Consider the following 27,205-nt stretch of genomic DNA (forward strand, 5'->3'; position numbering starts at 1 on the left):
TTCCAGAACACTGCAATCATGACTTGAGCAGAAGGCAGATGCTTAGCAGACTAAGCCACCCAGGTGCCCCCAAAATACATTTAAAATATACATTTGGCCCTTGAATAACATAAGTCTGCACTGTACAGGTCCATCTATACACAGATTTTTTACAGTATAGTACTGCAAATGTATTTTCTCTTCCTTATGGTTTTTTTAAAAGACTTATTTATTTTGAAGATAGAAAGGGAAAAAGTGTGCAAGCACGGGGGAGGGGCAGACAGAGAGGGAGAGAGAATCCTCAAGCAGACTCCCTGCTAAGCATACAGCCCAACAAGGGGCTCAATTCCAGAACTGTGAGATCATGACCTGAGCGAAAATCAAGAGTCAGACAGCCAACTGACTGAGCCACACAGGCATCCCATCTTCTTTATGATTTTCCTAATACCCTTTTCTTTAGCTTACTTTATTGTATGGATAGTTTATAATACATATAACACACAAAATATGTGTTAATCGGCTATTTATGTTATCGGTAAGGCTTCCAGCCAATAGTAGGCTATTAGTAGTTAAGTTTTGGAGGAGTCAAAATTATGTGAGAATTTTCAAGTGTTCAGGGGGTCAGTTTTCCTAAACCCTGCATTGTTTGACGGCCAACCGTATAAAAAACAACAACCTATCGAGAATAAGGTTAAGTCAATTACTTCAAATATAATTTATATTATCCCTGATCAATCTTAAAATAATAATAAACCACTTTAAACCACACAATACCTTAAGGACAATCAAAGTAAGACATCCATTTAAACATCCATTAAAAGGATCTTGGCTCACATTTGGAAATATGTAGCTAATTCTCACTATTCATAGTCAAAACTTCAGTTATCTTTTAAATTCTTTCTTTGCTAAAGGAGTTATGTAAGATACATGCTGCATTTAGGTAATAATATTTTGTGCTAATAATTGCAAATTCTGTGTAAAAAACTTCCCCATAGCTTGTAGAGTAAATCCTTTAACTAAATAAGGTGAGAATCTTAATCACTATGACTAGATGTAGAATTCATATCTATAAATTTCAAATTACACTTCTTATTGTCACAAATGGCAATGTCTCATTCTTTTTTTATAGCTGAGTAATATTCCATTGTGTACATATACCACATCTTTATCCATTTATCTATCAAGGTCCTAGAGGGTACTGTGCTAAGTGAAATAAGTTAGAGAAAGAGAAATGCCATGATTTCACATATACATGGAAGCTAAAATAAAACAACCAAACAAATAAAACAAACCAGACTCTTGAATACAAAGAACTGGTAGTTACCGGAGGGGAGGTGAGTGAGAGGATGGGCAAGATAAAAGGGATTAAGAAGAACAAACTTCCAGTTATAAAATAAGCAAGCCACAGAGATGAAAAATACAGCATAGGGAATATAGTCAATAATATTGTAATAACGTTGTATGGTGGACAGATGGGGACTACCCTTGCTGTGAGCACTAATACGTACAACTGTCAAGTCAATATATTGTACCCTGAAACTAATACAGCAAACTAATATGTTGATTATCCTTCAATACAAAAAACAAATTACAGTTCTTTTGACAAAATATTTGCTATTATCATATTTAAGATAAATCATTTAAATGCATTAAATTATTCAGTTAAAGTCAAATGACCATATTTCTTTCCCAGCCCTCTACACTTTAACATCTTTGATATGGATAATTTATAACAAATGGTATCTTGGCATTGTATCATATTTGGTGCCTTTCTTAGTGGTACTTTAAATAATAGTGAGCTTTACAATCAAGGGCATCTTAAATTGGATGAAATGTAATACACATAGTTTTAATGAGTGGTTCCTAGAATTACAGTAGCTTATACTACTTATACCTCTAATCCAACAATCTAAAAATTTAAAATAGAGGCATTATTTAATCTTTTTAATTAATAAATGTGTTAATAAGGTTGAATGTTGTATCATTACTCTTTTTAAAATTCTAATACATGTATTAATAGTACTATAAAATTATTTTAAGCAATTTACCTACCTGCAAGTAAAGGTGATCTCATTTCCATTACTCCTACTGAAGGGCCACTGATAGATCGAGGTTGCGGAGTTACTGGAGCTGGCAAATCCCCCATTAAAAATCCAGGCAAGAACTGGGCATTAACCCCTGGCTTTGGAGATGTTGGTGAACCTAGCATCATTGGTTCAGATCCTAAATGAAGCAAAAAATAAAACAAAGGACCTTAAAGTTACATTATCTAACAAAAAGATGCAAGAATCTAGCATAAATAATTTTGAGAATTTAATCAAACCTTACATATTACAGAACCATAGTTGGATTTATTATTTTAAAAACCAATAAAAATTATTTCTATAAAAATGTAAAAGTATTTTTATTAACAATATTAATTTGTCAGTTTTTCTTGTTCACATTATTTCACAGGTTTAAGAATCAACAGTTTTTTTAAATGGAAAAATTTTGGATTATCTTAAAAAAATTCTTACTACATACAGAATAACTTCTTTCCACTTCTGGGACAGCTTCTTCCATGCAACCACCAAAAACAAGAGCAGGGTGCACTAGTTACTTACACAGACTCTTAGCAAATCAAACACAATGGGTTTAGCTTGCTATATGTCCCATTTTTTTCTTCCAACAAAAACTGTAAATCATTTTTGTAATAAAAGTAAAATCATGCACACATTATAGCACATATGAAATAATAGTAATGACTAGCATCCCAACCAAGAAACATTGAAAAATTTGGAAAGTTTATTTTTTGGATCATTCTTTAAAATAATTTTAAAGTTAGGAATAATCAACAAAAGTCTCCCCAACATAAAACCAATTTAAAGAGGGCTGATATTTCACAATCATCAATTCAAAATTAATTTCACAATTTAGAGGGTAGGTATTATTATTCCCCCCATGAAGATAAGGAGGCTATAACCTACTCTAATAGAGCAAAATAGCACAATAAGGAAAACATGGGCCCTGGAGTCAGAGATCTGGATTCAAGTCTCTTGGCAAAAATGGCAGTTTAGCACTCAGTCACAGAGTTTTGTTTAGATTGCCAGCAAATACAGCACTTGACCCGGTACCTAATATTCAGTAAGTGCTCAACATTAGTTATCATTATTATTCTAAGGGTATCTTAGAATAGCAAAAACTAAGTCACTAAAATGTAAATGCAGAGTTTGCGATTTTTGCTTACGAAAACATAAGTTTTCAACTGTGTGACAAGCCTGAATGTGATTCATGTCACTCAGAAAGGTCAAACATTTGATGTATTATTTATTATAATGGTTAACTATTCCTTGATTTCTAAGCAGCCTCAAAAATTTGTTTCTTGCTATCCAAATGCAATTATTTATCCTTCCTCATGATGGTAGACCTAGATGTTAACGATGCCAACGCAAGTGTATAAAAGAGGAAAAAGGCAAAGTAGTTCATGAAAAAATAAAGCAAATTATGAAATAACTTGTGAAGAACTGTAACTACATTGTAATTATTTTAAAGTGCTATGTTACTATGTTACTATTACATATTTCCAAAGAACATAACACCAAAAGTCTAAACAAAAGCATACTCTGAACAGATCTTTAGAAATCTATAGTAGTAAATACAAAGTTCTAGGTACCACCAACTACCTCATTCTCCCATCGGCTGAAGGAAAAAAAACATATACGGCAATTTTAAGAAGAATTAAGTCAAGAAAAGTTCTGATATATATACTGTGATACACTTAGAAAACACCCGAGTGAGGAGGGCAGGAAGGGGTCTTAATCCCCTGTTACTAACCACCCCTCAGTCTAAATTTCACTTGGAGAACTATAACAATGGATCCTGCAAGTCTTAAATTCCATTTCATGGTCTGTACATCTAAAGTGATAAGCCCTAGGTCTAACTAAGCTAGCACCGTTTGCTGAAGTAACCCTTAATTATAACATTAGGAGCTGGAAAAATTATTTATTCTTCACCTGCAATACCTGCAGTATGTGGACTTGAACAATTAATACCAGCAAATGTCGGATTTCTAACCAGGCAATAAACATGGACAAGTTTATTCACATTTGCAGCCCCAAGAACTATGCACTCCAAAATGTTCTGTTGAGTAGAAAACTTTGTAACTGGAAATGAATGGTCTCCTGTTCTCTAAAAATAATACAAAACATAAATACCTAGATCAACATCTGTACACAAGTTTAAAGGTAGCAGAGCGTCTGCACTGACATTATGCATTTAGTTTATGACTAATACGACAACAGTTCAAGTTATTTCAGTCTCAAAAGACACATTTTGCACAATGCATGGCAAGCACTAAACATCCTTCAAACCTTAAAAAACAACAAAACCAAAACACTCCTTCTACAAACATATATACCGCGCTTGCTCTCTTTTCTAAGCTCAGAATGTTGTAGCCTAATTTTCAAATGCGTCTCTACGATAGCAGACAATATTCTACTCTAAAAATGTTGACGGTTCCCACAAGTGCCAGGAGTCGGCAAAGAAAAAGGAAATCGACATCCCGTTCATCAAAACATCCCGTTTTTGGTTTTTTTTTTTTCCAACAACTTTCAGCAAGGCTCTCCGTTAACAGTGGGAATTTTTTTAAAAAACTCATTACGTGACTGATTGGAGGAAAAGGCCTCCTACAAAGTCACTTCCCCAAGATAAAGGCGGGAAAATGGTACGAACTGCTGGCTTCCAGTTAAGGCCAGTATCTCCATAGCTATCATCAACGGGTTAAATGTCGCACGATTCAAGTTTCTATTAATAACAGATTGCTTTTACAAGGCCCAGGACAGGGAAAGAATCAAACAGGAACTAAAAGCCCAGGTGACCAAAGAACGGTAAGCTGTAACCACATTCCAGGGCACCGCCCACCCACGTGTACGCCGGTCAGTTCCTTCCGACCGAAGCCTCCCCGGATCTGGGAAACCAGCATCGCGTCCCCAGCACCGGGAGGGTCTCAGGTATAGGCAGGTGGAGCGCGGCCCGCGTGTGGGGGTAACAAAACGGCGTAGCAACCACTCGACAGTCATTTCCACACCCTACGCAGAGCCCGAAGCTTCCCGGAGCCGCCTCGCTGGCTGCAGCGTGGCGACGCCCTGAGCAAGGGGACAACTAGAAACTTGGGGGTGAACTAGGCGCTCGTCCCCGCGACAGAAACTGGCAAAGAGCCTGATGACTACTGGCTTTCAGTCTTGCTTGCTCCCAGATCGACAGCGTGGATCTCAGCGCCAGCGAGAAAAAGCAGTTTTTCACTCACCCAACGCGGGCGCCTGGGGTTCCACAGCAAAGGCTGCCATCGCAGCAGTAACTACACTTGGCCCCAGACCTTCCCGATTTTCAAAAATGGCGGAAACTCCCCACGGGTAAGGGCGCGCTGCCTTATGAGGTTGCGTAACTTCCGGACTTGCGCAGTCCGTGTATTTTGGACGCCGCAGCCGTCATTTTGGAATGGGGAGAGTGTCTTTGCGCCCACACTGCGTTTCCAACAAGATTTTAGCAGGGAGCGTGATGTAGCGCGGTGGTAAAGATGGTTCTGGGAATGCTTTTGCGGACGCTGTGCGCCTCCTGAATTGTTGGTGCTTGACTTTCATGGAAGCACAAGTTCTTTTACTCACGGTTTTATAATCAGCGTGAATTTACCCAGTGCCGTGTCATCTGTCAGCTTTTCCAAGTTACACCTGTAAGAATTACCTTAATGAAGCAGGTGGTGCCGCTCTTAAGTATTGATTTCTGGCTTAGTATATGAATCTCATTCTCAAAGTATATTTCCTACCGTCTCCATGCTATTTAAAAAAACGTTGTTATAGAGGCACAATTTAAGCATAATGCATATGCTGTTTTATAACATGTTAATACATAGAAAAGATTTTAAACAATGTAAGCTAATAATGAACACACGTGAACCCACCACACTATGTGCTCCTTCTGTCCTCCCCCCACTTTGCTGCTTTTCTTTAGAGGGTCTTCAAATATAGGTTAAACACACTCACATTCTAGATCTGTGTGTGCAAAAATATATTTAGTTTTGTTAACTTTATGAAAATGATATGCTATATGTATGTATTTTAACATGCTCTCCGCTCCATAACAAACTCATTGTCCCCTAAATATCCACCCATGCTCCCTCCCTGTTTTCTTCTGGGATTTCCTGAAATCCCAAATCCAGCAAGAATGTTGTAATTGAGTGCAGCAATAACAATTCCAGCATCACTTAATTTCTGGCAAGTTCCCGGAAACCAAACTTAAAACCAATTTACTTTTTTCTTTTTTTTAACAGGTGTTTGGGTTGAATTGTGTCCTTCAAAAGTTATGTTCAATGTCTAACCGTCAGTACTTATTTATGTGTCCTTATTTGTAAATAAGGTCTTTGTAGATGTTACTAAGTTCAGATGAGGCCGTACCACATTAGGACAAATTTGGCGGCTTAAACCAATAAAAATGTACTTTTATAGTTCTGAGGCCACAAATTTGAAATGAGTCTTATGGGGGCAAAATCATGGTGTCAGCAAGATTGGTTTCTTCTGGAGGCTTCAGGGGAAAATCTTTTTCCTTGGGCTGGTAGCTCCTTCTTCCCCCTTCAAAGCCAGTGGCATAGCATCTTCTGTCTCCCTGCACTGCTTCTCTCTGCTTCAGGTGTCACATGCACTTCTTCTGTAGTAAACTATCCCTGTCCCTTCCTCTTATGAGGACATTTGTGATTATATTTAGGGTCCACTGAGATAACCCAGGATAATCTCCTTACTTCAATATCCAGTTGTACTGGAGTAAGTCGATAGTCATATCTGCAAAGCACTTTTGCCATGTAAGGTAACATTCATAGGTTCCAGAGATTAGAGTGAAGATACCTTCAGGGGCTATCATTCAGCCCAACACACCCACCAGTCCCCTTTTTAGAAGGAAGGTACCAAGAAGGGTTCATAAATGAAGGAACTTCTGTATAAATTGTGATCTAGCCAAACCAAAGAACATTATGTACCTGTTAAAAAGCATAAGATGTATTTGATGAGTGTGTGTATTGACCGAGAAAAATCTACATAATTGATATTCTGAAAGAAGGGATTTGAAATCATTTTACCTTATCTCTTTAAAAGAATATCTGGATACATATGCAAAGGGGTGGGAGAATGCTTACTTAAATAAAGGAAAAAGTTGGAAAACATTTGTACTAAACTGTTAACAGGGAAGATGCAGTAGGAGAGGGGTTTATAGATTGGAGTGCTTAAGAAGGGCCTTTAATTTATTCTATATAACTTTTTAGTGGTTGATTATAGGTGTTATTTACTATTCCAATTAAAAACTTGGTTTTTTTGTATTTTGTTTTTTTAAGAAAAATTCATTTTCCTTTCTTCACTTGCATTTCAATCTTCTACCCTTTCATCTGGCTCTTTCCTTATTAAGTTATAAAGATGCCCAGTTTGCCCTATCAAAAAACCTTCTCTAGACCTTGCTCCTTCTTCTAGATACCATGCGCTAATTTCACTCACATTCTTCATTTTTTTTTAAGATCTCAAAAGAAGGGTCTACAGACTTTAGTAGATGATCTCTTTCCCTAATGTCTCCGTCTTGTTTTTTAATTCATTACACACTGGCCCCTGTGTAAATCCTCTTTTGAAACCACTGGCCCCAATTCTTTCTCCTAATTGCCAAGTCAAGTCCTATTTCTTTGACATCTCCAGTATTTAAAAGCTTTGACAATATTCCCCTCAACACAAGTGTTTTTTCCTATTTTGGTGATGCTACACTTCCTATTTCTCCTTAAAACTTTCTCCTCTTTCCCTACCTTTTCTGTACCTGATTCCATTTCATTCTAACCTGGAATTATTATTGTTAGTCAAAACTTGGTCCTGCCTCTTTTTTCATCTGGCAGTTAATGCCCCACCACTCTCTAAGGCCAAATGCTACTTTTATTTGCTTTTTTTTTTTTTTTAAGAGCTTATTTATTTATTTGACGGAGGGAGCACAAGGAGAGGAAGCCGCCAGACCCTGGGATCATGACCTGAGCCGAAGGCAGACACTTAAGGACTGAGCCACCCAGGTGCCCCCAAATACTACTTTTCTAGATGCTTCTGAAAAATCTACCAGCATATCAAACCTCAAAAACAAACTTATCTTACCCCTAAAACCAGCCCCATTCCACTTGTCCCTTTTTTTTTTTAGTTTCTTAAAAACCCGAAATTAAAATCGTAACATGTTAAAGCAGAATTTAAGGTCAAACAGACTTGAATTCAGAGCCCAACTTGCTCACTTAAATCCTATATTACTTGGATTTGTATTGAGTAGCTCCAGATTTTATTTTCTGTAAAATAGAAACAATACTTAAAAAGGTGGTTATGCTTAATAAGGTGCCTGATCCACTTTGCTTTTTTCTGGTTTCCACTTTCCCTGCCATCAAACATTCAGATACCTACTCTTATATTTTCTGCCTTCTCAATTCTTAGGCAATTGTACTCAACACCTAATATTTCCCTACCTTCAGTTCTCTCCCACCAAATCTAACATACCACTACCCAATACTCTCTTCTTTGTACATCTTACCCAGATCTTCAAAAGCTCTGACTTCCTATTCCCTACAGCAGCCTCCTTATCCTCAAATCCATAAGCTTCACATGTGCAACACATACCAACCAATACATACATTCTCACCTGGGCAAAAAGGGAAAGGGAAAACCAGAATCTCAGAGTGTAAGATACTATAGACTGAAAGTTTTTCTCCCCACCAAATTCAAATGTTGAAATCCTAACCCTCAACCTGATGGTTTTTGGAAGTGAGCCACTGAGAAGTGATCAGGTCATGGGACGGAGCCCTCATAGATAAGATTCCTTGTCTTATAAAGGGGACCCCATATAGCTCTCCATGCCCCCTTACCTCTGCCTTGTGAGGATATAGTGAAAAGACTGCAATCTGTGAACCATGAAGCAGCCTCTCACCAGACACCAAATCTGCTAGTGCCTTGATCGCAGACTTCCCAGCCTCCAGAACAATGAGAAATAAATGTCTATTCTATAAGTCACCCAGTCTATGGTAGTCTCTCATAACAGACAAAACAGCCTGAGACAGGAGGGTAGGAGCATCTCTTTTAGAGGTTGCAACAGGCACCCTTAAAGGGAATACACATTGTAATCCTAATTTCACCTGAAAGTGGTTGAGAACTCTGGCTTCAAAAATCAGGTCCTTTTACTCTAAACTTCTTAAGTCAATTCTCCCTTGGCAAAACTTCAAACTCTTGTGAGAGATATTTGCACTCTATTCCTTGATCACAGAAGTCCCTCTTTACTTTCCATCCCAATTTACAAAGTCCTATTCTTTATGCAAGTAGCAGCCCAAGCCTCTCTTCCACCATGAAGCTTGTCCCAGCCATGCCAGCCCTCAGTCATCATTCCTTTTCAGAATGTCCAATACATTATTTCTCCAACTCATTTGCTATAAGATACTTGTTTTTTAAGTTTTCTTTTCAGCCCCACCCTGTAGATGGATTTTCTCAAAGATAGGGACCACAACTTTTTCTTTTCTGTATTTCCATCAATTTTCAGTAAATATATATTAGAAAAGTAAATGAGAAATATATTAAAAGAGTAAATGATGAATGAGCTCTAAATAAATAAACATTAAATAAAGGTTAATTATCTGACATTTTGATACAATTTTGTAAGATTTCAGATTTTTAAATCATAATTTTACACCTTAAGTCTATTATATATACTTATTATTTCTATTATAAAATGAAGTTTATAGTTCGAATTAACCTTTTTTGATACAGTGAAATTATCATAACTTGGATTATCTTGAATGAAAAACTGGTGTGGCATGATTTTACTTTTTTATATTTCTTTTTTTTTTTTAAAGATTTTATTTATTTATTTGACAGACAGAGATCCCAAGTAGGCAGAGAGGCAGGCAGAGAGAGAGGAGGAAGCAGGCTCCCCACTGAGAAGAGAGCCCGATGTGGGACTCGATCCCAGGACCCTGGGACCATGACCTGGGCCGAAGGCAGAGGCTTTAACCCACTGAGCCACCCAGGCGCCCCAATATATTTCTTATTAAACTATAATCTTTAACAATATTGCATGTGTCACTATATTCTTCCATACATGAATATTGCTATCTTAATTACAATACTTGTTTTCTTTCTTTCCTTTCTAAACATATTAAATAAAATTTCACAGAAAGTGGAACACCTATTCCCTATTTCTATTCTGGATTCATGATTCCCTGAGGTTTGCCCTCTGACGACATAAGACTTCATCAAAGTACTATTTTTGTAGACTACCGATATTCAAATTTGTATGAGAAACACTTTCTTTAAACAAAGTATTGTGCAGATACTTACTACATACAACAGAACTGCTCTGGTGGAAAAAAAAAATGGGAAGAATATGAGACCCACTAACTCAGACTCTGTGCCCTAAACTGTCTATGGACTGTCACACCTCCAGGTGACCCCTGAAACCCTTAGGTGGAGAACCTGGGCATTATGTATATTTCAACTTTCTTCTGAAGGCAAAATAAATTTTTTAGAAGTTGGAAATATGGGAAATCTCAAAATTTATGTTCAATATATTTGATACTTTCACAGCCAAACTGCTTGTGTATACATCATATATACTCAATACTCAGTACCTACTCATGTTTATCAATATGCAGAATTTATATGTAAGCATAAGTTCATTCTCCTAAAAGCCCCACACCCGTATAAGTACCACGCACTAACCTATTGCGCCACTGGAGCTCCACACTTGGTCTATTCTAAAAATAAAGACAAACAACTGTTTTAAATTAAAGTGAAGAAAAAAAGATATCCACCTTTAGGAAAACTTTAAGAATAGGACAGTTTATCACCTTTAGAAAGAAAGCAAGGAGAGGAAGCATCTTATCACTCATGTTTTCATCTCAGCCTTTGGCAGCTGGTGTAGCATGGTCTGCCGATCACTTAGACTGCGATGTCACACGAAGCACACAGAGGAACCATGACTTCATAGGGCCCAGGGACAAGTGATCTCCAAGAGACCTTTGTGATGTTTAAGATGTAGGGAACATGTCTAGAAAAATACAGATCTATTAGTTACTATTTGCATTATCTGATTTCTATAAATAACCACCAAAGCCATGTCTTTATAAATTAAAAATAAACTATTAAATTTAGGAATGTATGGGTTTTGTCTTATCATTTCATTACAGTGCACAACTGGCAGAAAGGGGGCAGTCAAATGTCAGAAAAGGTCAGTTTAGCTGATTCATCTGTTGTTTTTAAATCAATTAAATGGTTCCTTGCATCTGTTGGAAGTGCAAAAGTAATATCAAGATTTATGTAACTGAGAGAGAGGGATGAATAGGTGCAACACAGAGGACTTTGAGGGCAGTGAAGCTACCATGTATAACACATAATAGTGGATACATGTCATTACAAATTTGTTTCAAGCTATAGAATAAATAACAGAAAGAGTGAACCCTAATATAAATGATGGATTTTAGGTGATAATGATGTATCAGTGAAGGTTCACCAGTCATAACAAATATACCATTCTGGTGGGAGATGGTGGGGAGGGCAAAACAGGCAGAGGGCATGTGGGAAATTTGCTGTGAAAAATAAGGTGTATTTTTCAAAAACTCATGTAAACTTTCAGTTGCAATTTTATTCCCTGCTTTTATGTTTGAACTATCATATAGATTTAATCAGATATTTGAAAGCCCTGTGTAAGTTTATAGCAGGCAACTTTGTCTGACATTTGCCTTGAAATAATCTGTTGGGGCAGTGAGGGCAAGAGCAGGGAAGGAGCATAATGGCTAAAGGTATCCTTTAAACAAGAAAAGCCATGGGATGATAATTACTGATGGGTAATTGATTATGCTATTCTCTACAATTTCGTGTGTGTTTGACATTTTCTCTAATAAAATTCTTTTTTTTATTCAATAAGCCTAAATTGTAAGATGTTTGAAGGTCATACATTTTGCCCCAGTTTATGTAAAAAAAAAACTGCGAGCAAAAAAAATCAATGGAAAAATAAATCTTTTCTTACTTGACAGTGTCTTCAATTAGAGAACCAGCATTTCATTGAGGACAGGAGCATATCTTGATTTTAAATAATAGTATGTGATATTAAAATCTCTTAAAGTTAGCTCTTATCTGAATAGTGGAAATAATAGTAACTACCTCATATGTAATACCTAATGATATATATAAAATATATATTCAATAACTGAAATTTATCCTAATGCTCTTATTACACAGATTTTAATGAACTAATTTGGCTTCTTTCCCCATTAGCCCACCAAACAGCTCTTGCCAGGGTCACCAAAGATCTCCATGAAACTGAACCCAAGACATTTTCAGTCCTCATCTTAAATAAATCTCAACAACATTACTTCACATTAAATACTCTTTGACATTCTCTTTAGTTTCTTTCATAGTATATTCTCTTGGCTTTCCTCCTACCTCTCAGATCATATGGCTAAATTGCTTTTCTTGACTCATCCTTCCTGATCCAGCCTTTAAATGTTTTTGTTCCCCAAGTTTCAATCTTATGGTCTGATTTTTTAAAAAGATTTTATTTATTTGTTTGAGAAGAGAGAAAGCAGGAGTAGAGGAAGGGGCAGAAGGAGAGGCAGATTCCCAGCAGAGCAGGGAGCCTGATCCCAGGGGGCTTGATTCCAGAACCCAGGATCATGACCTGAGCTGAAGGCAGACACTTAACCAACTGAGCTACCCAGTGTCCCCTTGTGGTCTGGTCTTACTCAAAACTCTTTCCCTGTGTGATGTCACCTATCTGTGTCCATTCCCTCAGCAACTCTCAATTCATACCATCAACCCAGATCATTCTCTGAGGTCCAAATTTATATATCCAATTGCCTCTATGACATCTGCACCTAGATATTTCAAAGGCACCCCAAAATCAAATATAAAAACCCAAACTCAAGAACTTTTCTGTAAAACATGAATATTTATCTCAGAGAAAGACACCACTAGCTATCTAGCTGGAAAAGCCTGAAACCTTGGAATGGTCTTGACAACCTCTTTCTAACACCAATCCAGTGTCAGGACCTATGAATTTTACCTTTAAATAACTTTCAAATATATCCACTTCTTTCTGGGTTTTGTGTGTGTGTGTGTTTGTTTTTTGTGTTTGTTTTTTGTTTTTTGTTTTTTTTTTTTTAAAGATTTTATTTATTTATTTGTCAGAGAGAGTGAGCACAAGCAGACAGAGAGGCAGGCAGAGGCAGAGGGAGAAGCAGACTCCCTGCTGAGCAAGGAGCCCGATGTGGGACTCGATCCCAGGACCCTGGGACCACGACCCGAGCCGAAGGCAGCCGCTTAACCAACTGAGCCACCCAGGCGTCCCTGTTTTTTGTTTTTTTAAAGATTTTATTTATTTATTTATTTGACAGACAGATCACAAGTAAGCAGAGAGGCAGGCAGAGAGAGAAGGGGAAGCAGGCTCCCCGCTGAGCAGAGAGCCTGATGCGCGGCTTGATCCCAGGACTCTGGGATCATGACCTAAGCCGAAGGCAGAGGCTTAACCCACTGAGCCACCCAGGCGCCCCCACTTCTTTCTGGTTTTACTGCCGTAACCAAATCCCAGCTTTATCATCTGATACTGGACTAAGCTTCCTGACTGCTCTTGCTTTTCTTCCCTAATCCATTCTCCACAATGCATTGAGAGTAGCCTTTTTAAAACAACATTCTGAGCAAGTTGCTCTCCTGCTTAAAGCCTTTCAGGTGTCTCCACTGCTCCAAAAAGACCAAAATCTGAAAGGTGCTTGCTTACAAGCTTCTACTTGACTGGCCTAATGGCTCAGCTTCATCAGACACTACCTCATCTCGTCTTGTTCACTGCTCTGGCTACTCAGCCTCCTTTCCATTAATGTACCATGCTTCTTCCCTTTCTTGGGTCTTTACATGTGTTCTTCCCTCAGTTTTGGAAAATCTCCAACAACCCACTCCCCCGCAGTAAGTTAACACCTACTTACCTTTTACAACTGATCTCAAAAAAGTTAGGAGAGGGGCGCCTGGGTGGCTCAGTGGGTTAAAGCCTCTGCCTTCGGCTCAGGTCATGATCCCAGGGTCCTGGGATCGAGCCCCGCATCAGGCTCTCTGCTCAGCGGGGAGCCTGCTTCCTCCTCTCTCTCTCGCTGCCTGCCTCTCTGCCTACTTGTGATCTCTGTCTGTCAAATAAATAAATAAATCTTTAAAAAAAAAAAAAAGTTAGGAGAGCTTTCCTGTATAACTAGACAAGATCACACTTCAAGTTATACACTTCTGTAATGTTTAAAATAATATCTATTCCCCAGCTAGATTGTACACTCCATGAGATCAGGTACTCTGGCTTTTTGTTAATATTCTTTAAATGAAATTTTTAATTTTGAAATATTTGCAGATTTACAGGAAGTTGTAAAAAGTAATGCAGAGAGTTCCCATGTGTGCTGTACCCAGTTTACCCCAATGGTAACATTTGCCAAACTATAGTACAATGTCACAACCAGGATATTGAACATTGATACATCAAGACACAAGATATTTCCAGTTCCAGGAGGATCTATCATGTTGCCCTTTTATAACCACAGCCACTTCCCTCTGCTGCCAACTTCTTTATCTCTGCCAACCACTAATCTGTTCTCTGTTTCTATCATTTTGTCATTTTGAGAATGTTATATCAATGAAATAATACAGTGAGCAACATGTGAGGATTGGCTTTTCACTCAGCATAACCCTCAGGAGGTTCCCCCAGGTTGTCTTAGGTGTCAGCCGTGCATTTTGTTTTATTGCTTCATAGTGTTCTATGGTATGGAAACACTACCCCCATGGTATGATAGTTCACCATTTGTTCACTGAAGAACGTCTAGGTTGTTTCCAGTTTGGGCTATTATAAGCAACGCTGCACTAAACATTCATGTATAGGTTTTTGTGCTAACCGACATTGTCTTTCTCTGAGGAAAATGACCAGGATTACAGTTTCGAGATCTTGCAGTAGTTGCATGTTTAGCTTTTTGAGAAACTGCCAAAGTGTTTCCCAGAGTGGCTGGACCATTTTACAGTTCCACCAGCAACATGTAAGTGATCCAGTGTCTTCACATCCCTGCCAGAATTTATGTGGTCACTATTTTTTTTTTAAGATTTTATTTATTTATTTCACAGAGAGATCACAAGTAGACAGAGAGGCAGGCAGAGGGAGAGGGAGAAGCAGGCTCCCTGCTGAGCAGAGAGCCCGATGTGGGGCTCGATCTCAGGATCCCGAGATCACGACCTGAACTGAAGGCAGAGGTTCAACCCACTGAGCCACCCAGGTGCCCCTGTGGTCACTATTTTTTATTTTAACCATCCTGATAGGGTTGTGGTGATATTTCACTGTGGTTCTAACTTGTACTTCCCTGATGGCTAATGATGTTGAACATCTTATCGTGTGCTTATTTACCATATGTATATCCTCTTCAGTAAAATGTCTCTTTATATCTTTTGCCCATTTTCTAATTTCATGGATTTTTTCTACTGACTTTTAAGAGTTCTTTATATATTCTGTATACTAGTCTTTTGATGGGTATATGGTTTGCAAATATTTACTTCTACTCTGTAGCTTACCTTTTCAACTTTTTTTTCCTTTTCAACTTTTTCATAAGGTCTTTCACAGAGTAAAATTTTGAATCTTGATTACATCCAGTTTATAAATTTTTCCTTTTATGAATCTTAAGTTTGGTGTCAAGTCTAAGAACATTTAGCCTAGCTCTAGATCTAGATCTAGAATAGAAGATTCTCTTCTATTCCAGAATTCTAGAATTTTTATAGTTAACATTTAAGTTTGTGCTCCATTTTGAATTGATTTTGTTGAAGGTATTAGACTACATCAAAGAGCATTTTTTAAACTATGGAAATCCAGATATCTAATTGTTCCAGCACAATTTGTTAAAATAGGCTATCTTTCTTTGTTTGAAGTGCTTTGTTAAAAGTCAATTAAGTGTGTTTATGTAAGTCTATTTCCAGGGTTCTCTGTTCTTTTTTGTTCCATTGATCAATGTGTCTATCTCTCTGCCAATACCACACAATCTTGATTACTGTTCTGTAGTTGTATGGTAAGTCTTATGACTGTGTGATAAGTACTGCTATCACTATAAAATAAGCATATGTTATTCTTTTTCAGAATTATTGTAGCTATTCTTGTTCTTTGCCTTTCCATATACATTTTAGAGTAATCTTATTTGGTTTGTTTGTTTTTAATATTTTTTATCTATTTGACAGACAGAGATCACAAGTAGGCAGAGAGGCAGGCAGAGAGAGAGGGGGAAGCAGGCTCTCTGCTGAGCAGAGAGCCCGATGTGGGGCTTGATCCCAGGACCCTGAGATCATGACCCGAGCCGAAGGCAGAGGCTTAACCCACTGAGCCACCCAAGTGCCCCTAGAGTAATCTTATTTGTATCTATAAATATGCTTGCTAAGATTTGGATAAGAATTACACAAAACCTGGATATCAACCTGGGGAAAATTGACATCTTTACTATGGTGAATCTTCCAATCAATGAACACAGTATATTTCTCCATTTATTTAGATATTCAGTTTCTTTCATCTGCATTCTGAGATTTTGAGCATAGAAGTCCTATACATATTTTTTACATTTATATCTAAGTCTCTCTGTCTCTCTCTCTCTCTCTCTCTCTTTTTTTTTTTTTTGAGTGATTATAAATGGTATTGCCTTTTAAATTTTGGTAACCAAAATTTGGTAACTAGTTCATTGCTAGTATGTAGAAATACAGTTAATTTTAGGTATTTATCTGGTATGCTACAACTTTGCTGAACTTTAACTTATTCTAGTATTTTTGTAGATTCTTTGGAATTTTTTATGTAGACAGCAGTACTGTCTGCAAAATGAAGACTTATTTCTTCTCTGATCTGTAAACATTTTATTTCCTTTTCTTGATTTATTGCACTGGCTAGAAATTTAAGCAATATATTGAAGAAGAGTGGTAAGAATGCACATCCTTGTCTTGTTCCCAATTTTTAAAAAAAGAAGAAGGAGCAGCATGCGGACTTTCACCATTAAGTATGTTAGCTATAGATTTTTTGTAGTTCCTCTTTATCAAGTGGAGAAGATCCTCCATTTTTCTTATTTTTCTGGGAGGATGCTGAGTTGGTGTTGAAGTTTGTCAAATACTTTTTCTGCACTGACTAACATGATCATGTGATTTTTCTTCTTTGCCTGGTAATCTGGTGGAATATACTGATTGACTCAAATGTTCAACCAGGTTTGCATACCTGAAATAAACCCCACTCCATCATGGTATATAATTCATTTTTTATATAGCTGAATTCTATTTGCTAATATTTTGTCAAGGATTTTTGGATTTATATTTCAGGAGTGATATTGGCTGTATTTTTTTTTCTTTTTTGTCCACTGTCCTTATCTGGTTTTGGTATGGGACTAATACTAGCTCCATAAGATGAATTGGGAAGTGTTCTCTCCTCTTCTATTTTCTGGAGGAAATTGTGTAGAGTTATTGTTATTCCTTTTTAAACACTTGGTAGAATTCTCCAGTGAAGTTTGTTTTTTTTTTTAAATTAAATTTTTTATTTATTTTCAGCGTAACAGTATTCATTGTTTTTTCACCACACCCAGTGCTCCATGCAATCTGTGCCCTCCCTAATACCCACCACCTGGTTCCCCCACCCTCCCACCCCCGCCCCTTCAAAACCCTCAGGTTGTTTTTCAGAGTCCATAGTCTCTCATGGTTCACCTCCCCTTCCAATTTCCCTCAACTCCCTTCTCCTCTCCATCTACCCTTGTCCTCTATATTATTTGTTATGCTCCACCAATAAGTGAAACCATATGATACTTGACTTTCTCTGTTTGACTTATTTCACTCAGCATAATCTCTTCCAGTCCTGTCCACGTTGCTACAAAAGTTGGGTATTCGTCCTTTCTGATGGAGGCATAATACTCCATAGTGTATATGGACCACATCTTCCTTATCCATTCATCCGTTGAAGGGCGTCTTGGTTCTTTCCACAGTTTGGCGACCGTGGCCATTGCTGCTATAAACATTGGGGTACAGATGGCCCTTCTTTTCACTACATCTGTACCTTTGGGGTAAATACCCAGCAGTGCAATTGCAGGGTCATAGGGAAGATCTATTTTTAATTTCCTGAGGAATCTCCACGCTGTTCTCCAAAGTGGCTGCACCAGTTTGCATTCCCACCAACAGTGTAAGAGGGTTCCCCTTTCTCCACATCCTCTCCAACACACGTTGTTTCCTGTCTTGCTAATTTCGGCCATTCTAACTGGTGTAAGGTGGTATCTCAATGTGGTTTTGATTTGAATCTCCCTGATGGCTAGTGATGATGAACATTTTTTCATGTGTCTGGTAGCCATTTGTATGTAGAAGAATGAAACTTGACCATTCTCTTACACCGTACACAAAGATAAACTCGAAATGGATAAAAGACCTCAACGTGAGACAGGAATCCATCAGAATCCTCGAGGAGAACATAGGGAGTAACCTCTTTGATATCAGCCACAGCAACTTCTTTCAAGATATGTCTCCAAAGGCAAAGGAAACAAAGGCAAAGATGAACTTTTGGGACTTCATCAAGATCAAAAGCTTCTGCATAGCAAAAGAAACAGTCATCAAAACAAAGAGGCAACCCACGGAATGGGAGAAGATATTTGCAAATGACAGTACAGATAAAAGGTTGATATCCAGGATCTATAAAGAACTCCTCAAACTCAACACACACAAAACAGATAATCATATTAAAAAATGGGCAGAAGATATGAACAGATACTTCTCCAGTGAAGTTTTATAAGAAAATCTGATCTTGGGGGGGCATCTGGGTGGCTCAATTGGTCAGGCATCTGCCTTTGGCTCAGGTAGTGATCCCAGAGTCCTGGGATCAAGTCTGGAAGAGTCTTGCATCAGGCTCAATGCTTCTCCTTCAGCCCGGAGAGTCTGCTTCTCCCTTGGCCCTTCCCCCGGCTTGCACCCTTTCTCTCACACACCCTCTCTCTTTCTCTCTCACAAAAATAAATTTTAAAATATTAAAAAAAAAAAAAAAAAGAAAATCTGGTCTTGGAGACTTCTCTTTTCAGCAGCTTTTAAATTGCTAATTCAATTTCCCTAATGGTTTATAGACTTACTCAGATGATCTAGTCATGTTGGGGGAGTTGTGGTAATTTGTGCTTTTCAAGAAAGTGGTCGATTTTGTCTAAGTTGCCAAGTTTATATGTGTAGAGTTATTCATAGTATCTCTTGTCCTTTTGTTGTCTACAGTTTGACATTCCATTTAACTCCTGATGTTGGTATTTTGTATCTTCTCTCTTTTTTCTTTGTCAGTCTTTTTAAGTGGTTTGTTAATTTTATCGGTCTTTTAAATCATTGATTTACTCTATTATTTTTCTATTTTCAATTTCATTGATTTCTTTTCTTTCATCCTTCTGTTACTTGCACTTATTCTGCTTTTCTTTTTCTAGGTTCTTGAAGTAAGGGCTTAGATTATTGATTTGAGGCTTTTCCTTTTCTCTAACATACGCACTTCATTTCTCCTATAAATTTCCCTTTCAGCACTGTTTTAGCTATGTCTCACACATTTTTCTATGATTATTTTTATTTTCATCCAGTTCAGTGTATTTTTTGGTTTCTCTGAAATATTTGCTTTATTTGTCCAATGGATTATTTTGAAGTGTGCTACTTAAATTTCAAGTGTTTGGAGATTTTCTTGGTGTTTCATATTACTGATTTGTAGTATCATTGCAGTGTGGTCAAGAAATACATTCCAAATGATTTCAATTCCTTTACATTTGTTGGAGTTTGGTTTATAGCCCATGATATGGTCTATCTTGACATGTTCCATGGACACTTGAAAAAATGAATATTCTCCTGCAGTTTGGTGGAGTATTCTATAAATGTCAACTTGATCCTGCTGGTTGATGGTATTGAGTTCTTCTACATCCTTGCTGATTTTTTGTAGAGCTGTCCTATTGATTGGTAAGAAAGGAGTAAAATGTCTGAGTATGAGTGTAGATTTGTCTATTTACTCTTTCAGTTCTATAAGTTTTTGCTTCGCATATTTTGCATCTGTATTATTTGGTACATACACGTTTAGGAGTGCTATGTCTTGTTGGTGTGATTAATCTGTCCGTTTATTTCTTTGTCCACATTTGTGGCATGTTCAGCCATTCTTTCTTCAAGTACTTTTTCAGCCTTGCTCTTTCACCTGTCCTTCCAGGACTCTAGTAACAATAGTATTAAATTTTTGTTGTCATTGTATGGATTCTGTTCTTTTTTTTTTTTTTTTCAATTTAGTTTCTCTGTGCTCAGAGTAAGTGATTTTTATCATTCTGTCTTCCAGCTCACTGATTCTTCTATTACCTCCATTATACTGTTGAGCTCATCTCCTGAGATTTTTATTGTGCATATCTCTCAGTTCTAAAATTTCCATTTAGTTATTATTTATACCTTCTATTTTTCTGATGATACTTTCTGTTTCTTTGTGGAGGCATTCTAAGTTATTTCATTTGTTTCAATTATGTTTTAATTGCTTGCTGAAACACTATTATCATGACTGCTTTAAAATCTATGTCAAATGTTCCATAAATAGTAGTTAATATTATCTTCATGCTCATAACTTAATTATGATAAATTTTAGAATAGAACCTCAAAATTTCTCCCATTATATAGATTTTCCTTCTTACAGCTTCTCAGCTTCTTGCACCCTGCACCTTCACTGGAACATACCATAACTTTGCTCTTCCTGAGTGGCTTCTATTGTCCATCACCTGTCATTCTGACTTAATTCCTAAATCTGTCTCTTATCCAGCAACTTCCCAACAGCTTCTAGGTCTTTTCATTATTTTCATATATTGCCTACAGTTATACTGAACTCTTTGCCCCACAAAATGCACTTACAAACATGAGAAGTGTCTTTAGACATGTTCTGAGCTTTGAACAGTATTTATATATGTAGTACTAAGCATACCCCAGGAGTACTAAGAAACCAATACTTATTAAGAGCATTTGTTGAGAGCATTATTTCTATGCTTACATTAGGTTACAATATATGAAGTTCTTTTTTTTTAAGGTTTTATTTATTTAGAGAGAGAGTGAGAGGGCAAGTGCAGAAGAGGGGCTAAGAAAGAGGGACAGAGAGAATCTTAAGCAGAATCTGCACTGAGTGCAGAACCCTATGGGGGGCTTGATCTCATGGCACAGATCATAACCTGAGCCAAAATCAAGAGTCAGATGCTTAACCAACTGAGCCAAGCAGGCGCCCCAATGAGGTTCTGTAAATTACAAGAGAAAATCAAGTTCTAACATTAATAATAAGAAACTTTTTTTGTTTGGAATATCTGTGTGTTCATTTAACTAATGAATTATATTGTGCAATTAACATTTTATCATTTAGAGTAAAAATAATTCAAGTGACTATCTTATAGATGGGGGAAGACTGGTATACCTCATGCTATTGACTGGGAGAGGACTGGTATATTCTGTGCTATGGACTAGGGAAGGACTGGTATACTCTGTGTTATAGAATAAGGGAAAGCTAGTACACTCTGTGTTAGAAGCACATCAGATTGTGTTATCCTGTGATGTGAACATATATTTCACAAAAGCAGAAAACAAGTGAAGTTTCTTTAAAAAGTCCAAAATGACTAAAAGGTTTCTCCTGACCAATTCAGAGTAAGAAAATAATAATAGTATAGTACTTTATAGCTTAAATATAGTTTTTCATACAATTTAAGTATAGAGCCATTAGGAGAGATGATTATCTAATTAACATATAACAAAAGAGGGGTGCCTGAGTGGCTCAGTGGGTTAAGCCTCTGCCTTCAGCTCGGGTCATGATCTCAGGGTCCTGGGATCGAGCCCCACATCGGGCTCTCTGCTTGGCGGGGAGCCTGCTTCCTCCTCTCTGTCTCTGCCTGCCTCTCTGCATACTTGTGATCTCTATCTGTCAAATAAATTAAAAGTATATATATAACAAAAGAGAATGACTTGATGCCTAATTTGTTCTGACCAAAGTATTGCAAAAGGTAGACAGTCATCAGCTGGTATGAGTGGAGTTGAGCCTCAACTGAACCAAGAGTCTGCAATGTCAAGAAGCCATACACTTGTGGCATATGGTCAGTTTGGGGTATTATTTATGAACAAGGTCCATAGCTGTCCATCCTTGCTAAATAGGAAAAGACTAAAAACTTGAATTCTAGTAATTTCCCATTTTCTTAACTCTGCTGAAATGGTAATTTACTTCTTAAGTAAAAGTTTTATGAATGCTGTTTTTGTCTATAAGAGATAAGAATTGTAGGGTATATTAGTACTTACTTTTAAAAAAAAAAAAAGAGTCTTCTTGACATCTAAGTAAGTGCTTAGCCTATTCTAAGGAGATGGACTGTATAGTGAGAATTTTCACTCCTAGTACTAATCATATGAAAATCCAATTTTTTTCATTTGAGTGCCTACTATTAAGCTAGGTGCTATCATTGTAACTTCTTCAATAATTTTACTTAATCCTATTGTAATAATAATTGCAACATCTTTCAATCAAGAAACTAAAGGTTAACATTCAATTGTTAATTCTCTCAACTTTCTTGTGAGGACAGTTAATAAACAGCTTACCCATGTTACAGATACAGTCATCCAAGGGATCCATTCCTTCATGGAATAGAAAATATTAACACTGTTTTTCTTTGAATATTGGGCTTCATTAATATTTTTAATTAATATTTTAAAGGAATAAGGTTCTTTTTGAAAACCATAATAAAATAAGCTGCACATTGGAGAAGGAAGTTTTAAAACTATGCTTTTTGCAGCAACCTCTTTGACATCAGACATAGCAACTTCTTACTAGACACATCTCCAAAGGCAAGGGAAACAAAAGCAAAAATGAACTATTGGGACTTTTTCAAAATAAAAACCTTCTGTACAGTGAAGGAAACTATCAACAAAACTAAAAGGCAACCTTCAGAATGGGAGAAGATATTTACAAATGACATATCTGTTAAAGGGTTAGTATCCAAGATCTATAAAGAACTTATCAAACTCAAGACCCAAAAAACAACCCAGTTAAGAAATGGGCAGAAGACATGAACAGGCAATTTTTTCCAAAGAAGACATAGAGATCACTAACAGACACATGAAAAGATGCTCAACATCACTCATCACCAGGAAAAGACAAATCAAAACCACAATGAGATATCATCTCACCCTTGGCAGAATGGCTAAAATTAACAAAACAGGAAACAATTGGTGTTGTCAAGGATGTGGAGAAAGGGGAACCCTCTTGCACTGTTGGTGGGAATGCAAAGTGGTGCAGCCCCTCTGGGTATGGCGGTTCTGCAGAAAGTTAAAAATAGAACTACCCTACAATCCAGTAATTGCACTACTAGGTATTTACCCAAAGGATAAAAAAATACTAACTCAAAGGGACATATGCACCCTGATGTTTATAGCAGCATTATCAATGGTCAAATTATGGAAAGACACAAATATCCATTGGCTGATGAATAGATGAAGATGTGGTACAGACACACACATGCACACACAGACACACACACACACACAAAATGGAATATTACTCAGCCATAAAAAGATATGAAATCTTGCCATTTGCACTGACATGGATGGGGTTAGAGTCTATTACACTAAGCAAAGTAAGTCAGAGAAAGACAAATACTATATGATTTCACTCATATGTGGAATTTAAGAAACGAAACAGATGCACACAGGGGAAAAAAGAGAGGCAAACTATAAAACAGACTCTTGACTGTAGAGAACAAACTGAGGGTTGCTGGAGGGGAGGTGAGTGTGGGATGGGCTAGATGGGCAATGGGGATTAAGGAGGGCACTTGTGATGAGCACCGGGTATTACAGGTAAATGATGAATCACTAAATTCTACTCCTGAAACTAATATTACACTCTATGTTAACTAATTAGAATTTAAATTAAAACTTGAAACAAACAAAACTATGACTTTTAGGGACCTTTTCTTAAAATGAAAAGAATACACAATTGGTGCCTGTAGACAAAATTTTTCCTGGTGATGATTACCAGGAAATTACTTTCTTTAAACTTTTTCATTGTTAATTGATGTTACCATTGTAAGAAGATGCTGGTAAGGAGGAGTTTTTTAATATGTCTTCTTAAGGCTGCTATTTACTTCAATAGGACCAGGAGTAATTGTGTTCACAGATCCTTAGAAAATCCTGCCCTTTCAGGCCAAGGCTTTTGACAGTTTGTCTACTTCTAAGAAAAAGGGCTCCATGGTTCAGGCATTATAATATAGGAAACAACCTCACCAGCAGAAGGCTAAGAGATCAATGTAGATAATATCTGATTATTACTTAATGATATTACTTTGATTGCAAGCTCCACAGTGGCAGGAATTTTTGTGTTTTGCTCACTATTGTATCCCGTGCCTTTAACAGTGTCTGATGTGTGATAGATGACAAATAAATATTTGTTCCATTAAAAAAATAGAGTCTACAGGGGAGCCCCTAATATGAAATGAGTTCTTTTTACCTGTTGAAAAAGTACTGAGAAAAACTGCTAATGATGTCTCCAAAGTCAGATCAGTCATATTTGAGGCATGCAGCTGAAGATAGTCAATTATCTCAGTTAATTAATTAATTAATTTAGTTAGTTAGTTAATTGGTTAGTTTAGATGAGGGGGGGCGGGGGAGGGCAAAGGAAGAGGAGGGAGAATTCCAAGCAGATGCCTGCTGAGTCTGGAGCCTGACTCAGGGCTCTATCTCAAGACCCTGAGATCACAACATGAACTGAAACCAAGACTTGGAGGCTTAACTGCACCAGCCAGGGACCCCATCATATATGTTTTGTTTTTTTTTTTAAGTTAAAGGAGAATATTGTAAATTATGCATAAAAAGCTATTATTATGGGAAATTATACATTTTTGAATCCTGGGGAAAATTTATAAATCTTTTTGCTCTGAGCACTTATTAAAAGGATACACCAGAGAAAGCTTTGGTTTACGAAGTCATGGCTGATAAAGAGCTACTTCTTTCAGTGATGGAATTACCAGGTTGTTGGATGGAGAAACGTTAGGCATCGGAGAGAAAAACAAACAAACATATTAGCCTTGTATACCATACAAAAGAATTTACTTAGGGGATGGATTACAGTTGTTTAAATGATTGATTAACTTGAAAAAGAAAATTCAACTGAGAGAGCTATGTCTAATGATAGGTAGTAATATGAATAATTGCTCTATCCTAGGCAATCCAACCCTTTTTGTAAATAACCTGAATAAAGACAGACATGGCATTCTAACCAAGTTCACAGATTTTATGAAACCACAAATAACAATATGGTGGGTGGCAGAATCAGGATCCCAAATGATTTGCAGTGTTTAGTATGCTAGATATTCTCTCTTGGATCCTACAGATTTTTTATCTTTTTCTGTTCTGTACCTCAGAAGATCTATATATAAAGACTGTGCCATCTTGGGTTCCAGTGACTTCCTGCTTCCAGCTGAGGCTGGCCAACTGAAGTCACAGGGAAGGGATCGGAGGAGGGGAGGAAAGAGAAGTGCAGTATGCATTTCCAGGGCTCCCACCCGGTCAGGCCAGTTTGACAATGGCTGTGCGCCTCTACCTAAGGCCACTGCTCCCTCCTATTTAGCAGTAACTCTCCATGGTTACAAGTTTTCCAATGTTCTGGTAACTTCTCTTACCCACTCCACTTTCTGTCCAAGAGGTTGCAATGGCTGTCTACTGTTGCTTGATTCAAGGTGCTTTTCCATCTCCTGAATGTTCCCTCTGTCCACACCTTTGTAAATTGACCCTTTATTAAATTATCTTTAATTCCTTTTTGAGTAAGCCATCTCCCCCCCAGTTTTAAATTCTACTGGGGGGGGGCAAAAACATGCAAGATGGAGATGTGAAAAAAAACGCGGGATCAAAAAAAATTATAATTACAGGTGCAATATGAGACTCCAAGTAATGTGATGAGGCTCCTGATAAGCATTGGAGTTGCCCTAGTGCATCTCGCAGTGACCAAAACAAGAAAAGTCATACTCACATACACCTGGGTCTGCTGTTCTGTACTCTACTCTGTGCCACTGATCTATTTGTCTTTTTTTTGTGTGAAAATCACACTATTGAATGATGCTAATTACTACGGGGGGCATTTGGAGAGTTTGTGTTTTTAATGATAGAGGTAGAAGAAATGCTCCTGTATTCTCAGTAGCTATCTGCTTCACCAGGCAAAGCACTTACATCCCTGTTTTAACTAGTGGCTAAAGGCCTCCACTGCTATTCTTTAGCAAAAGTAGGGATGTCCAAATGCCAAATGCCCAACTCACCTCCCAGCCCATACCAACACACTCTCCCCAGACAATATCCATCCATAGTCTCAGCTTGGAGCAATTCTGGAATGATTCCATCTCCACAGAAGACCTAAGTATACATGATTTGTGGTTCCTTTTATCCTTACTCAGAAATTGCTCAAAATTTCTACTCCACTGGTGACAGTGTTTCTTGCCTTCCTGTGCTCTTGAAGACTTATGTATTTATCTATCTTTCTAGTCAATTCTAAGGGAGTAGGTTTATCAGATGAGGCTGCCACCTGGATCCAACCCCAGTAACTATTATACTTTTACTACTTTAATAGTAACTAATACTTATTGAGAACAATGTGCCAGGTACTGTGCTAAAAGATTAGCTTATATTATCTCCATCTTTGAAACAACTTAATGAAGAGGACTGGAGATGTTAGCTTACCCATGTAAGCAATGGAGCAGAAATTCAAATTAAGACAATCTGACTTCAGAGCTCAGGCTCTTATTTCAGAAAAAAATACATTTGCTTTTACAGAAAGTATATATACACAAATCTCTAGTGGCAAGACATTATCTGTTTTCGTTTACCCGTCAGAGTTCATGAAGTTGCACAGCAGTAATTACAATGATTATTAAGTAATTCACAAATTTATGAGAATTGAACTACTGAAAGAGGAGAATGGGAGCTTAGAGAGTGCAAGCAATGGGATACATTTCCTGCCCTGCTGACATGCAAGTGGAAGAGTGGGTAAAAAAACAGGAATAAAAGCAGATTGTATTATTTATGGTTTTTTAAGATTTTATTTATTTATTTGACAGACAGAGATCACAAGTAGGCAGAGGGGGAGAGAGAGAGAGAGAGAGAGAGGAGGAAGCAGGCACCCCGCCAAGCAGAGAGCCCAATGCAGGGCTCAATACCAGGATCCT

At 37.4% G+C, this 27,205-nt stretch overlaps 1 protein-coding gene across 1 annotated transcript in view; it reads right to left on the reverse strand.

Annotated features, from left to right (window-relative positions):
* The window catches only part of NUP35 (nucleoporin 35), a 34,715-nt gene extending 29,397 nt beyond the window's left edge, over nt 1–5,318 (reverse strand). Inside the window, exons 1-2 of the mRNA XM_080799472.1 lie at nt 5,264–5,318; nt 2,032–2,202 (exon numbers count right to left, since the gene is read on the reverse strand). Of these exons, the coding sequence (XP_080655598.1) occupies nt 2,032–2,202; nt 5,264–5,303 (211 nt within the window). The 5' untranslated portion in view covers nt 5,304–5,318. The remainder of the gene's footprint in view (nt 1–2,031; nt 2,203–5,263) is intronic.
* Nucleotides 5,319–27,205: the final 21,887 nt, after the last annotated feature.

The sequence above is a fragment of the Martes martes genome (assembly GCF_963455335.1).
Source record: "Martes martes genome assembly, chromosome: 3".
In the NCBI taxonomy this organism is placed as follows: Eukaryota; Metazoa; Chordata; class Mammalia; order Carnivora; family Mustelidae; genus Martes; species Martes martes.